The sequence below is a fragment of the Prionailurus bengalensis genome, chromosome C1, assembly GCF_016509475.1.
Source record: "Prionailurus bengalensis isolate Pbe53 chromosome C1, Fcat_Pben_1.1_paternal_pri, whole genome shotgun sequence".
Lineage (NCBI taxonomy): Eukaryota > Metazoa > Chordata > Mammalia > Carnivora > Felidae > Prionailurus > Prionailurus bengalensis.
In genome coordinates, this window is record NC_057345.1 from 134913821 (window position 1) to 134930644 (window position 16824).

Sequence of the window (16824 nt, forward strand, 5' to 3'; positions counted from 1 at the left end):
TATACCATGGACCCAACAGTTCCCTTCAAGGATGAACTAAGGATGTGCTCAGTAACTGGTCATTTCTGTTCTGAATTCTCATTAAAACTTCTTTCCCAAATTTCAGTCATTCACTTACTACGTTTGTAGGATTTTTTTTTCCATGTTCATGTTGCATACTACATATTACTTATTTAACTGTATCATTTATACTCTATTTTAATGGAAAATATATTCATACCAGTTAAATGTCTTTATGTGATAGGTTTTTTCTGCTAAACCTTAAGACTGTGTAAATGATAATCAAAATTAAAACATTCATCAGCTAAAATCATCTCTTGTCCCTGTCGCAATACATACACAACACATCTTAAAGCATTGTCTAATAGGAAAACTTTCTATAGCAACTGGAAGAGAATATGGAGAGGATGATGGGCCAATACACCCATCAAAATCTAGTAGTGGTAGGACAAAGGAAGGCATGGGTTAGCCATAGAAGAAATGGTAAGGCTGATATAAGAGAATGCCCAGTGCTTATTCATCAGTATTGTAGAGACATTTGCTTGATACTACTTTCTCTAACATTTAAAGCTTGAGATGTTTTATATGCAAAGAGAATGATTTTTAGCCGAAGACAGGACTAAAGACTGGAAATCCAACAGGTTTCGAAGAAATGGAACAACAACAACAAAAATCCCAGAACTCTTCCACCATTGTAAATTGAATGTAAGACATATAAAATTTTCAGTGAAGATAATAAATCTTAATATAATGACTAACAGTTAAGAGAAGTAAGTTCCAAATGTATAGCAGTATAAAATAAGTGCCTGGTTCCTTAAAAAAGCTTAAATACCAAATATATATGAATATCATATATCATATATAATAATATGTAATATAATGTATAACATATACTATTTAATATACACTAAATAATGTGTATAATTATACTATATACTATATAATATATATTCACTCCAAAATGAATTAAGATCAACTATCGTGGTTTTATTTAAGGTAATGCTAGCAGCTGTAAAATTCTCTGAAATACACAATGGCTCCAAGAAATAGAAGTTTATTTCTCACTACATTGCAGTTAGAATTCTACAGGAGCTCTCTTGCTACAGCTTTTCTCTAAGTATAAAATTATTCCAACATAGCAAGTTTATTAACTAATACAAAATGAGTTTTCCTGGCCTATGTTGGGCTTTTCTCCACATGGTGATTCAGTCTTCGTCCATCTTGCACCTTCATCGTCCTGCAGGGCCTCTCTCCATGTTTACTCCCAGCCAGCATATGAGGAAAGAAGGAACACAGAGGGAAAGCACTCACTGCTTAGTAGCCTTCAACTGAGAGAGCTTCGCATTGTTTCTGCTCACATCCCATTGGTCCGAATTAGTTTTGTGGCCACTCCTAACTGCAAGGCAGGCTGAGAAATGCAGTCTAGGTAGGTGTGTGCCCTAGAAAAAGGACAGAATTTTGGTGAGGAAGCATCAGGGTTTGTCACAGTCCTCCTTCCCCTTCACCGTATTATCAATTCACATCTGCCTTCCAATATCTTTCCGCCTCCCCAAAGAAGACAACCAAAACTCTAATGCAGTTACCACATCAAACTCCAATATCAGCATAGCTGGTGATAAACATAACTCTCTCCATCAGGTCAATTTCTCTCCAGGGGGTTAAGGGTTTAGAACTTGAAAAATAAGTTCTTTGTTCTGTTTTTCCCATCACATCCAACAGGCAATGGTGGAGCAAGAACTCCATAACAGGAAACAAGCAAACAAAAGTCTCTCATTTGTAAAGGAAATAAATGGTAAACAGCCAACAGTCACTTGACGGAATGATCATTAAAGCCTGCTGGGCAGGCCCTGTGAGACCCTTGCCCTGGCCGCAGAGTCAGTTCCTGGCTCTCCTGGCTCTCCTTTCTGGGATAATTCCCAATGTCCATTGTTCTCCAAGGTTTCTGGCGCTGCTCTCCACAAGGCTCTTCCTTCTCTGCTATCCCCCACTGGCCGCATCTAAAGTGAGCTTTGAAGAGAATGGTTTCCTTGGAGGTTGTACTGCCTTCATAATGCAGTTTTGTGGGGCAAACATGGGGATCAAGGGTTGTATGGAGTCACAGGTTTTTTTAGGTCAGGCTTCTGTTTTCTTTGGTAATACAATTCTCTCAAAATCTTAACAGACATTGATTTAATTCCTTCAGTCAGTTACATGTGCCAGTAACCAGATTCAAAGACATCCAAAGTTCTTTTCTAGGCACTTGGCAGACCCACTTTATTTCTTTAATACCTCACACTCATCCCCCAGTCTCTCTCTTTCTCTTTCTCTCATTCTTTCTTTTCCTACTTCCCTGTCCTGTCCCCCTTTCCCTACCCTCCTCTCTCTTGTTCATGTAAAATACTGGAAAATTCCTATCTAGTAAAATAGTCTTATTAATTATAGCTTCTGTTGAAGTTATCAAACAATACAGGATTTCATTATAAATTCCTTCTTTTTCTCTTTTTGTTGTATTATAGAATCTGCCTTTGATGCTTTGGTAGAAACAACAATAAGGCATTTTTAAAATGCTGTTCCTAAAACACTTAGCTATTTATTATTGTGTGTTTAAATACATCTGTAGAAGAAGACATGAAAATTAATAGAACATTGACTCCGAAAAAGCTGAGCTCATATAATAAACACAAAATGTTTCAATATTAAATATTTTGTTCCAGTTACTATTACAGCGTTGCAACTCACCCTGAAATATAGAGGTTTAAAACACTGATTTTTTTTTTATGCTGACAGAACTTGGTCAAAAATTCAGATAAGACATATCGGGAACAGCCTATTTTACTACACAGTGTTTGAGGCTTCTACTAGGTCTGAAACATGGTGGTGGGGGGGAGGGGTGACTCAATAGCTGGCAGAGGGAAACATCAGAAGATACTATACTCCTATGACTGGCGGTTGGTAGCTCAAACCTCAGCCAGCCTCTTAGCCAGAAAACCTAAGGCCTCTCCTTGTGCTCTTTCTGTGTGAGATGATTTGCGCTTCATCACAACATGGTGAATATTTTCCAAATGAGAGGGTTCTAAAAGAACATGACATTATTATGCTCTAATATTTTAAATCATGTAGTGTCACTTACTTCTGCCATACTTTTTTAATTGAAACAGCCATAAAGCTCTTCCCAGGTTCAAAATGAAAGAACATAGACCCACCACTTGCGAGGAAGGGTATCAAGGTTACATGGTAAAAGGAGTATGTGGAACAGGAGATATTGTTGCAGCCAGCGTCGTTGAGTACACATTTAATTCAAATTAGTTAACGTCCAAAACATTTACCTTTCATTTTATATCTACTTTGACTTCTTGAATGAATCTGAATATGGTTATGTATCTGTGTACTTTTACTAAAATATGCTCTTTTAAATCATTTAAAGCTTGTTTTGAGAAAAATAATATAATAATATCTAATGTCAATATTTTTGCAGATATCCCGACACAGGAGGAATCATTCACAACATGTCTTGAAAGATGTCATTCCTCCATTGGAACAATTGGTAAGTGATGATTTCTCTGCAATACTGTATTATTTATCTACTGCTACAGAATAAATGATTCCCAACTCACCAACTTGAAACTGTACACATTATTATCTCCTGTTTATGTGGGTGAGGAATCTGGGTGTGGCTTAGCAGAGTCCTTTAGTTCAGAGTCTTTCAAAAGATTGCAATCACACGTTAAGTCAGAATTGGGGGTCACATCTGAAGGTTTGACTGGGGAAGCCATTGGCTTTCCTGTTCATGCACATGGCTGTTGGCAGGGTTCAGCTCCTTCAGGGATGTGGTCCAGGGGCTGCTCTTAGTTTCTTGCCACATAGACTTTGCCAGTATGGCAGCTTCCTTCTTCAAAGCATGCAAACTGAGAAGGCAAGGGATTCTGTTAGCAAGATAGAAGGCAAAATCTCTTGTAACCTAGTCATGGTAGTGATATCCTGTCAACTTTTCCATATTCTCTTGGTCAGAATTAAGTCACTAAATCCAGTCCACACTCAAGGAGAAAGGACTACACCGGGCTGTGAATAACAGGAAGCAGAGATTATTTGGGGCTTACTGCAAATTTTGGCAAATTTTTTAAGAAAAAAATTAATCCCTTACCAGCAGATTATAAATCTGTGAAAGCAGGGATTTTTTGTTTCCATTTTTTTTTATTGTTGTATCCTAATGACTAGAAGAATGCCCGAAACATTGTAAGTAAAATGAATGAAGTTCATTTTTTGGGCTTTCTCATCCTCAGCACCAAAAATGTTTATTTATCTAGCTCAGTTCTCTTATGTTCTTTAATTTTGCATGTTCTAGATCTCCCATCTCCACTGTATTACTTTCTTTGCCTTAGAATAAAAATTCCTTATAAGAATTGCCTACCTCTATTGTTGTCAATTTCTCTCCTCCTTTATCTGTTGAACCAACTCAATTTAGGCTTCTTAAAAAAAATTTTTTAATGTTTATTTATTGATTGATTGATTTTTGAGAGACAGGAGACAGACAGACAGAGTGCAAGCAGGGGGAGGGGCATAGAGAGAGGGAAGCACAGAATCTGAAGCAGGCTCCAGGCTCTGAGCTGTCAGCATGAAGCCTGATGCAGGGCTTGTACCCACAAGGAGCAAGATCATGATGTGAGCCCAAGTCGGATGCTCTTGGATCCAGAGAGCACCTCTCTGGATGCTGAGCCACCCAGGCACCCCTTTTTAGGCTTTTATCCCAACCACCAATCTCCTATCAAGGTCATCAATTTTGTCCATAGTACTAAATCCATTGGTAAAGTCTCATTTCTTTCATTAGATCTGAGAATTTAACCCATCTGATGTCTCTTTGAAGTATTTTCCTTATATAAGTACCAGTAAACTACTTTCTCACGGGTCTCCAATTAATTAAATAGACATCCATTTTCCATTTCCTTTGCTGGTTCATCTTCGTCTTAGAGCTCAACTTAACTTCTTTTTCTTTATATTTCTTCCCTACAGTGTATCATTCAGTGCTATGGTTTTATGTACTGTGTTACACTAACCACTTCTCCAGCATGGACCACTGCTCTAAACTCTAGTACTATATATTGTGGCATATTCATTTATATATCGGCCATACATCTCAAACTTAACATATCCTAAACTGATCCTGATGTTCTCCCAAACTTGCTACTTTCAATCTGCTCCATTTTATTAGATGGAGTAAACTAACTCCATTCTTCCAGGTTCTTCAGTCAAAACTTTTAAAGTCATCTTTGTCTCCTTTGTTTTTCTCATGAAATAAACTTAAACGTCTGTTAGGCTGTTTGCTCTACCTTCAGAATATATCCAGAATCAGCTCTCTTCTCACTATGTCATCTCTCACCTGATTGAACGCAATCGGCTCCAAATAACATGCCACTTCTACCCCTGCTTTCTACGTTTTATTTTCAACATAACAGCCAGAGTGATCTTGTTAAAATGTAAGTTAGGTGATGCCACTGCTTACTTCAAATTCCTTCTGGCCTCCAGCATCTTCCAGGGAAAACACCGAAAATCATCCTGGGTTCACCAGATTCTACAGGTGTCAGCTATGGCTCTGGCCTCACCTTTCTCCTTCTTCTCCTCGTTCATTCTGCTCCAGCCAAGCTGACCTCCTTACTTCTCTCACAGGACCCTTACACCAGCTCTTTCCTCTTCCTGGTACAAAATCATTTATTTTGGGCCCAGAAACTTGCAAGGCTTATTCTTCATTTGCTTGGAATCTCTATTCAAATATCATCTTTTAAGATGGGTCTTTCCAGGGAATGTGGGTAGCTCAGTTGGTTAAGCATCTGACTCTAGATTTCAGCTCAAGTAATGATCTCACAGGTTTGTGAGTTTCAGCCCCTCATCAGGCTCTGCACTGGCAGCATGGAGCCCACTTGAGATCCTTTCTGTCTCTTTCTCTGCCCCTCCCTGGTGCTCTCTCACATTCTCTCTCTCTCAACATAAATAAGTAAACTTAAAAAAAGATGGATCTTTCATAATATTCCTTAAAAACAATAAACAAACAAGAAAATCCACTATTTCCATCACACTTTTTTCTCTTACCCTAAATTATTTTCTCCATAGAACTTGCTACCATGTGGCATATTATACAATTTCTTTTTATTTGTTTGTTACCTCATTAAAATGTTCTGTGAGAGCAGAGGTATTGTCTCCTGTGTCCATAACTCCATTTCCATGATTGTAGCACTTGCTAGAACATGCTAAGAACTCAGTAAATGTGTGTTAAATTAATGCACAAATGAAGCTGTTAATGGCTTTTGTTTTTACTTTCAAGTTTATGATACACAGATCTATACTTTTTTCTTTTCATTATCTCATTCTATGTATTTTTTTGTTTATTTGTTTTATTTTAAGAGAGAAAGAGTGAGTGGGGAAGGGGAAGAGAGCGAGGGGAACAGAAGATGCAAAGTGGGCTCCACACTGAAAGCAGCAAGCCTGATTCAAGGCTTGAACTCATGAGCCATGAGATCATCACCTGAGCTGAAGTTGGATGCTCAACCAACTGAGCCATCCAGGCATGCCTTTTATCCTCTATCTTAAAGTGTTAACTAGTCATTTATTCTACTGTGTCTCCTTGTCATCTCAGAAGTGAAATTTCCCAGATTGAACCCATCAGGACCTTCTTCCAAAACTGGTTTCCTTTTCTATCAAGCCTATTGTTATGAGTAGCAAACATGCATCCAGGCTTAGAAGAAATTTTCTTGGATCCTCTTTTTTTGTCTATGGCCCATCAAATAAGTCACCATTTTCCAAACCAGTTTCTCTGCAATGTGTGTGGTACCCACATTTTTCTTTATGGTTACACACACACATCCTTGCCCAGGCCTTCAATTCTTCTGATCTCACCGCCCCTCCACCAACCCTCCCACGTACTCTACTGTGCCCCTTCCAATGATCCTGTGTAGCAATTCTACACCAATCTTCTTTAAACAGTACCTTCATTACTTCATTTTCCTTGTCCAGGCATTTAAGAGCTTCCTATTTTCTATAACATCAAGTCTATAGACTTCTCTCATGATCTCTGATTTATCTTATTTATTATCTGTTCTCAAATAACATACCCTCAGGCTAGGAGTGGTAACATGATTAAGACAGGGCTCTTACCCTGAAGGAGCTTGGATTTTCTGTAACAATTATTTCCTTCATCTCAGCACTCTTTTGTGTTGTTCACCCCTAGTTCATGGGTAATAGACTTGCTCCACAGCTAGATTGTAAATGCTTTGAAGTTAGGGGTCATGACTTGTATTTTCTTTACTATATCATACATACCTTTACATTGCTTTTGAGACTAGGGTTTGTTCAGAAAAGACGTGTCTGTCAATTGATTTAATACTAAGATATTAAAGTTGTGTTAAAATTATATTGTTGATTCAGATGTTAGCAAATATATGTATGTTTGCTGTTTATAGAGACATGATTTTTTCAATTTAATTAGATGTAACAATACCTTGTTTTCAAAATTAATTACTTGGGTCTCAACTTAGCATTTTCTCTGTGAAGTATTTCTCTGATTCCTCAAATTTGAATCAGGTTAATCCTTTATTGTGTGTCCCTAGTAGCTTGACCTTGCCTCTATCTCTAAATTGCCTCTTTCAATAATCATACTAAAGTTGCCTGTTTCCTTTTCTCTCTCTCTTATTGAACTGTAAGCTATTTGAAGGAAAGGCTATGTCTCACTCACTGTTTTTTTAGGACTTCATATAAGGCCTGGCAAAGTGTAGTTGTCTAGTGAAATGGAAAGCAATTGTATTTATTTTCCATAAATTTGTATTATAGAACAAAGTACATATAAATAATTAAAAGAGATGAATATTTGGGGTGCCTGGGTGGGTCAGGGGGTTAAGTGCCCGACTCTTGACTTTAGCTCAGGTCATGATCTCATGGTTTGTGAGTTTGAACCCTGCATTGGGCTCTATGCTGACAGAGTGGATCCTGCTTGGGATTCTCTTTCCCTCTCTCTCTGTCCCTCCCCTGCTCATGCATGCTCTCTCCTCTTTCTTTCAAAATCAATCAATTAATTAATTAATTAAAAAAAGAGCTGTGTATTTGCGATAAAGCAAATGCAAATGTTTTCTCTGAAGTATTTGATGAAACATGGCAGAAGTTGGGCTGAAAATGGAGCTATGTGAGTGTGTGTTTAATATCAATATAGACATGCAATTAGATATGTGATCATATATGTGCAAACATATACATGATTATGTTTGATCAATGCCTTAAGGTGTCTTAAAATTTTTTTATAAAATATATATTAATTGTGAATTTTAAAAAGTTGAATTATGATTATTCAAATTGAATCAATAATAACATATTTGTGCTATGCCTATATTTCAAACACATTAGACTATTCAGAATTAGTTTTGTCAACTTACTTTCCTAACATTAAGATTAGTTGGTTGGTTCACTGGTCTATATTTGGCTGTCTTGACTCTGAAATAGTTTTGTCAATTTAGTTTCCTAACATTAAGATTATTTGTTGGTTTACTGGTGTATAGTTGGCTGTCTTGACTCTGAATCTTCAGTTGTTCAAGAATAAATGAAACTGATTTTGAATATCCCAAATGATGGATAGTATCTTAATAGATAGTACATATATGTGCTTAATATTCTATTCTAGGTCAGACGACTTTGGAAAGGTGGCATTGGGAAGCATGGCTAAATAGAAAGAATGAAACCACAATTTTTTAAGCTCTTTGGTTTTCTTTTTTTTTTTTTTTTAATTTTTTTTTTTCAACGTTTATTTATTTTGGGGACAGAGAGAGACAGAGCATGAACGGGGGACGGGCAGAGAGAGAGGGAGACACAGAATCGGAAACAGGCTCCAGGCTCCGAGCCATCAGCCCAGAGCCTGACGCGGGGCTCGAACTCACGGACCGCGAGATCGTGACCTGGTTGAAGTCGGACGCTCAACCGACTGCGCCACCCAGGCGCCCCGAGCTCTTTGGTTTTCAATCTCTCTCAATCCTTCTCTCTCTCTCTGTCTGTGTTACACACACACACACACACACACACACACACACACACACACAACTAACTCTATAAACACTTTTGGAACTGTCAGCCAATTTACTACCTATTCCTGACATCAGTTTCCCTAGATTCTGTCTGAGTACTGCTCATCTTACTCTGTCTTGTGAACACAGGTTATATTCAACTTCTATCAATCAATCTCCATTTAAATTAAAATACTTATTTAATGTTATTTTAAAGGCAGAAATGCTTCTTTTCCCCACATCTCTTACTTATGAATAACCCCATTATGATGGGCAATGACAAAATAATCACCAATTTCCTCAAACAACACATTCAGACCAACTTTTAACTATCCATTAGGATTCATGCCAAGATTTCAGTTATCTTCCAGAACCTCTAAAGTTTTCTTTCTATCTGACTAACTTAACTTTATATTATTTTTACCTGGACACACTTATTTTTCCCCACAAACCTTGTATGTTCCTCATTTCCATCTCCACTACACTCCTTCCTTCCCACTATTGCTTCTGGAGTCAGCTAGAGGCTCTCACAGTACTTTCTCTTAGCAGTATCAACCAGGATGAACTACTATATAATAATATACATTACTATGCAATAATATACATTAAAAAATTTTAGAAAATAATACAGTTCTTTAAGTTGGTGCTGTTATTATTTTTACCAAATGGATTTTTTCAGCTTATTCATGTCCAACATTTTTTGCTGTACAAATCTCATCGTTTTTATTTCTTATATTCAGGACTCCCCTGAACATTTTCTAGAAATCATGAGAAGCCTTGGCTTTAAGTATAACTGGCAAAGGTATCTCATTAGATCCACACTCTTGGAGAATAATGATTCATTTTACAAAAGTGGAATCTGCCATGGTGGGTCCACCAATAGACACTATCACCCTCTGGTAGCTATGCCTTACCTCTCAGTGTTCCCTTTAATGAAGTAGATTATGATCAACAGGGTTAAACAGAAGCATAATGCATTTGTTTTGAATATTGGCAAAAATACATTTCTGGTTGGAGTCTAAAATCTCTAAAACTACCCAGTTCACTGACAGGTGACGTCATTCATGCCACATGGTATACAAATCCATATGCTGTCAATGCAAGAAACCTAAATTATTTTCTGAGAATCCGTATGCTGGCTTAACAAGTGCTATAATGCAGCAAAGATTTTAAACATGAAATGTCAAATATACTAATAGGCATTTGTTTCTTGATCTTGTATATTCCCTGTTTTAACTGTTCATGATATCTAATTATTTTCAGGGCATTTTTCCTTTTTCCCTTAAAAAATTGCTTGACAAAAATAACCACGTTTATAACATGCTAAATTTTTATCATCTTTATTTTTATCAAAAGAGTATGAGACAGTGTATGGATAACCCTGCAGGAGTCAAAAGCCTGTGGCAGGTTTTAGAGAATCATCTGCTGCCTCCTGAGCTAGGAGGATTTGTAGGATGGAACTCAGGAAGTTGCCATGGCTTGGGGGCAAAGCAGGCTTTTGCAGATAAACCTTAAGTCTCAGATTCTACCTTTTGGAGCCAGATATCATTTTGTGGATTAATTAATACTTGTGAGGGCTTTGAGGATGAAAAACATTGTAAGCATACAGTGTTTTCTTATTTTAAAACAAAAGACAGCCACTTTGGGGGAATAATTCTATTGATCAGACTGTGCTTTCTTTAAATTGCAAAAAATTTCCAAAAGCTCTCTAGGCTTTCAAAATATTACTTCAGTAAGATAAAATTAGGTTTTCTGAAATAACATCCTCCCAGATCTTCAAGTTAGTAGTGTGTTGATAATATGTGATATAATTTAATAACTCTAATAGAAACCATCCCCTGGTTGTCATTGTTTTACGTGCCCTTCCTTTTCTCCGATGGAAATGTCTATTAATTCCTGGATTTGTTGAGGCCGTCCCTGTGCTAGGTGCCGTGCTAAGTTTGGGGTAAGTAATCATATGCTAAGTATTCATGTCCTTTACTCAAGGAGCCTGAAATCCAGGAATGGAGAGAAGTATTAAACAAGTAAAGGAAGGCATCATTCTTTAAATACAAATTACAAAAGATACCATGGAGGAAGAAAAATAAGCTTCTATGAGAGGGGGCTAACCTACCCTGGATTAAGTAGTCATAAAAGCACTCTTTGAAAGGGGCATTTAAATTGAGATTGCAGGATACATAGAGTTTGTCAAGCAAAGAACTTGAAGAAGGTTGTGAATAGGAGGAACAGCAAGTGTGAAGGTCTGGAGGTCAGAACAAAGTTAAGCCCCTTTGAAAAACTACAAGAACACCACACTGACTAGAATATGGTGAACAAGGGAAATGGGTCAGGGGGTGTAGGGAAAGGGAGGCAGTGCTCAGATGAAGAGAGGCCTTCAGGTGACGGTAAGGGGATTAGAAGCCATGAAAACACAGAAACAGGTTATAATAACACCTCCTATCCACATTTGAATTTCATTTAACTCTAGTGTAAAGAAAAGAACACACACAACAACAACAATAACAAAGGCTATTAACATTGAGCAATGCTTTTTTCCTTACTGCCTAGACCAAATTAGGTTATAACAAAACAATTGAATTATGCTAATAAATTGCCCAGACAGGAACCTGGAAGACCATTCCTTTCTGAATTCCAATGACAGGGAAAGAAAGAACAACATATTTAAATCAAGGACACAAGTCGAATTTATGGAAGAAGAAAGAAACTGAGGATGAGGAAAGAGAGGTGGGATACAGGAAAAGCCTCCAGAAGACTGAAGAAAATTCTTGAGACACAAAGAACTACCCTCATCAGTCCGATTCCCCAACAGAACCTGGGCCTTTTTGGTGGAGGCAAAATGAAACACACTGGTTAAAAGATGAAAGGCTCAGGAAGAAGCCACGGAGTTCTTAAACATCCAATAGCAGTTTTTTCAAGATGACATTTTGATGAGTTAGGGGTAAATAAATCAGAGACATGTGGGTAAAATTTCCCTTGAAATACACAGGGGTTTAAAATGATGGGGAAAAGCATTTGGCAAAACAGAATATGTGCTTTGCCAAACCCAGCATTTAAAAACCAGTTCAAGACATTCAGCAGAACCCCAAAGCCTAACCCCGAGAAAGTGAGATGGGCAGGATGTCCATGAAAGCATTGTGCAATATGTATACTAATGGGTGTAAATAAGTGCAATGAGCAACCACGCCTAACTCGGAGGCCTGAAATCAAGACAGCCTCTCTGAGAGTGCTTACTTGCTCTTTGCAGACACCTCTTGTGTATGACAGGGAATAATTTTTCTTTGCTTTTCTTCTGTTCCCCTTTTCATGTCATCACTGTGTCCAACTTGAACTTTGGTTTACCACTCTTTACAAGTATGCACACAGTCAATTATGTATTTACATGAGGCCAAAACACCATATTTCTTTCTTGATCTATATGTAAAGTACTTCTAAAATTAAGCATTTTTTTAAATTAGTGCTTTATATGATATACAGATAAGCTGGATTTTTAAGGTGATTTTTTTTCTCTGCTTTTGTTTCCATTCTTTTATTAAAATTTTTCTTTTCTTTTTTTTTTTTTTTGAGAGAAAGCATAAGAGTGGAGGAGAGGGGCAGAAAGAGAGAGAGAGGGAGAGAGAAAGAATCTTAAGAAGGGTCCACGATCAGTGCGGAGCCCAACATGGGGTTCTATCCCACCACCCTGGGATCATGACCTTAGCCAAAATTCAAGAGTTGGACACTTAACCATTGAGCTGCCCAGGCATCCCTCGTTTCCATCCTTAATGGATTGTGTCACCTGCAAGTCCATAAACATGGTCAGCTGATCTGATATTGCAATAAATCCAGAGCCAGTATAGAAATAATTGGAGACTGAGAAGAAAAATGTAAGCAATGAGTCCCATAGAAGAAAATGGTCACAAGATGTGACCTGAAGACCATGTCATAAGAAGGGAAGCCAATGGAGATATATAGGATACGTATATATAGCATGGTGATTATAGTTAATAATATTGTAGTATATAGTGGAAATTTGCTAACAGAGTAGATCTCAGGTGCTCTCACCACAAAAAAGTTTAAAGAAGGTAACTATGTGAGGAGATGGGTATGTTAATTAGCTTGACTATAGTAATAATCATTTTGCTATACATATCATCATGTTGTACACCTTAAGTAAATACAATTTTTACTTTAAAAATAAAAAAAATTAGTTAAAAAATAAAACCAATGGAAAGAACAACGAAGTATATTTATGTGGGTAGTGGACAAGTAAAGAAGAGATTTCATAAAGAAAGAGAAGCAGTATTGGGGGGTAAAATGATATAACCGGATGTGTGCTTTTTAATACAAATCATCTAAACAAACAAAATTATCAGCAAAGTACTGTGATCTCTAAAAAGTTCAGGGAAAAATATAGCAGTTTCCTTACTACTAAATAGGAAAATACTTAAATCTGTTTGAAAGCTATGGTGGCCCAGGGTTGTGGTTATAAAGAGATATGCTGAGTTATCATAGAGGAAGATCGGTCAGTCATACAGAAAGTTCCACAGGGTGGCACTACTTTAGAAGGCTCAGTCCAGTTCAGAGCAGGGGGCCCGCCTCAGCTTTGTGGATCTAGAAAAACTTTATTTATCAATGATCATGATGCCTTGGGACTAGCTCACAGTAACCAAATTTGTAAGAAGCTCATGTATAAACAATAACTCTGATTTGTAAATTTATAATGGGAGACACACTAATATTGACTGTTTAAGTCACCAATGTTGTACCTCAGAGGATCTCAGAAGCTGAATTAGGAGTCAGAGGTTGCCAGTGAACACAGAATCATAACAAAGAGTAAAAGAACAATAACTTAAAAACATCAACAGAGCAAATTATTGTAAGGCATAAGGGCTGTGTGATTCTGGTGTTAAAAGTCACAATCCTTTCTCATCAAAATCTGGAGAAAGTCTTTAGATTCAGTTCATTTCTATTCATAAAGATGCATTTTCACAGAATTCTTGTGGTGGACTGTTGTAGATGAAAACCTATTCTTTTCAAGTCTACTTCTTTTATCTGAGAACAACATGAAGTCTTCACATAATAAATTGCGAGGTCTGTACTTATGGTTACAGGCTGGTCTTTCTTCCACGATTGTTACCATTAATCAAAGGTTGTCTTCTGCTCTCCTGCCTTGTCTATAGCCTCCAACTTAGGTTGATAAACAGGTGCTATCTGGGTATCCCACAGCCATTCATTCTTCTCATCTGTATCTCAGCACAGTTGTGTCTGCTGAGTACTTCTTCAATGTTAGCAGACTGGCTGGCATCCAATCCAGACAAATTGCTGATCTTCCCTGCCATTTAACATTAAAAAATAGGGTGTCGAAGGGACATTGGACAAATTGCTTAAGAAGTCAGATTCAGCATCTAAAGATTGGTTGACATTTCTTAAGTATACAGAGTTTAGGGAGTACTTTTACTTCAAGGGAATTTCAGGTTGGCCTGGAACTTGCCACATAATATCCTAAACTTAGATATAAAACTTCACAGAATTTTGTAAATTACTAGAGATAAGACCATCCGAGCCTAAGATGACCAGCATACTCAACTGTAATTGAAAGATTAACATCCCTTCAATCCATGGGATTAACACAGAGTAGGAATAAATACTTACAATAATGAATATGATACTATATGTACATCCACAGACAAAATACATAGCAATCTTCTGCTTGTCCTAATACTTCTTTCAGCTCCTATGATCCTTCTGGAATAACTGATTTCTAATGCCTGAAATACGGTGGGGTATTTCAAAGTATCATGACAAGAAATAATGAAGAGTGAAGTGTTGCTTGCAGCATTGGACTTACAATAATACAGTGTTTTCAGTGTAGGAAGACTGGTTGGAATGTTCTGTTCCAGGGCAGAAGCTGGCTTGAGTTGCTGAGATGACTAGATGGGGTGTGGTATCCATTCTGCAAGAGAGGAACACGAGTGTTTTTGAATGTGAGCTCACAAGCATATAAGCTTTGATAAGATTAAGAGTGTCCTATTCATCTTTGCAGTCCCATTGTTAGCAGAGCAGATGATATTAAAGGGGAAGAGGATGTTACTAATTGAAAATATATTGAAAGGATGAATGAGTGTACATGAAGTATCGAAGCGGTAATTGAGAAGAATGGACACCTGATCCCAGAAATGGGAATGTGTGCATGATGATTGTACATGTATATAACCATGTGTAAATACATGTAGATATGTAAACATACATATGGCAGTAGTAAGTGTAGTAAGAGTATGTAGTAGGATGATTATTAGCTACCTCTAATGACCTGAAAGGCAGCCTGGACTTTGGGAGATGATATAGGAGAAGAAAACTAACTTGCTCATCACCCCTCTTCTTTCCTTTTTCCTGGGCCTCTGTGTGGTCATGCCTAGAAACTCTATTGCCTTGACTCAAGATCATGGGAACTGGCTCAGCCTGTTTCATGGCAATGATGTTACACTGATAGAGCCCTGACATGAGAAATCCAGTCCCTGGTCTTAATCTCAGTATTCTGAAAAAGTCCAGCAGTATCTGGAGAAACATTTCTTATGTGTTCAGGGAGAGAGAATTTTAAAGTCTGTGTCTCAAGCTGGCTTGTGTTTGCTTCTTTCTGAAAGAGTTATTAGTTTTTTTTTTTCATTTTGAATTTCCCTTCCCTTTTTAAAGAAATGATCATCAACAATACATTCTGGGCACTAAACCTCCACCCACTGGTCTTTTGGTAAATTTTTTGGCAGGGAAAAGGCAATATTCTTAGTTGAGAATGCATGCATCAATTTTTATGATGGTTTGAGAGGTTTTGTAGCTTTTTGACAGATAAATTCAGACTTTTGTAACTACTTTATTTTCATCAGAAGAAAGCTTTAATAAAACAGTAAATTTTGTGCTTACACAACAAAATTTCTCAATATACATTACTAAAGAAAGGGACTGTCTCAGTGATGCTAATTGCTACTGAAAAACATCCTTCTTCCAAACACTTGTAAAAATCAGTAATTCCCAGAGTTAAACACTGAACTTATTACATGGGCTTTAGGGGGTAGACAAACAAAATTTTCTGGCACCACAAAAAAAGGGACAGTATACGTGGAATAAAAGGTGGGAAAAACAAACAAATAGTTGCATCCAAGTACAAAAAAGACACCACTGAGCATCACGATTCTGAAAATTATCCAAGAGACCTCCACAGACTCTTTTAGACTGTAGAGAACATGCTGAAGTAGAAGAAATTTTCTGGAAATGTAGATATGTGGAAAAAACTTTGCTATGAATCATTATTAGTATCTTCATCATTGTTATTAAAGTGCATTCATCAAATATATTTTTAAAGGCAAGTACTGTGTTATGTATTAGGAATATCATAATGAACAATTAGAAGAAAAGATCTCACCTACATCAGAGTGAGTCTTGTAAATACCAATTCACGAACTGGTGAAATTTTAGTGGTTTGGGACAATTCATTTATCCCCAAGTATCCCTTCCTTTCACCTGACATATGCAGATGGATGTTTTGGCTTTTGCACTATTCTATAAAGATTAAAAAAAAACATTAGAATAGTCACTCATGCATCCACTAATTTGTTTAAACAATATTTATAATTGTGATTATTGGTGTCAGCAAGTACTGTAGGTGCTGGGAATCCAGGAGTGAAAGGCAGAGTCACAGCACAGGTGCAGGTACCACCACATACAGTAGTCCCCATAGTTCACAGTTTCATTTTCCACGGTTCCAGTTACGCATGGTCCATAGAATCCAGAAGTAGGTTATCCTCCTTCAGACATACATACCATTAGAAGGTCAATAGTAGCC

At 37.2% G+C, this 16824-nt stretch overlaps 1 protein-coding gene across 1 annotated transcript in view; it reads left to right on the forward strand.

Annotated features, from left to right (window-relative positions):
- ARHGAP15 (Rho GTPase activating protein 15) overlaps positions 1 to 16824 on the forward strand; it is a 620330-nt gene that overhangs the window by 77478 nt on the left and 526028 nt on the right. The window contains exon 3 of the mRNA XM_043576628.1: positions 3455 to 3523. Coding sequence (XP_043432563.1) covers positions 3455 to 3523 — 69 coding nt within the window. The remainder of the gene's footprint in view (positions 1 to 3454; positions 3524 to 16824) is intronic.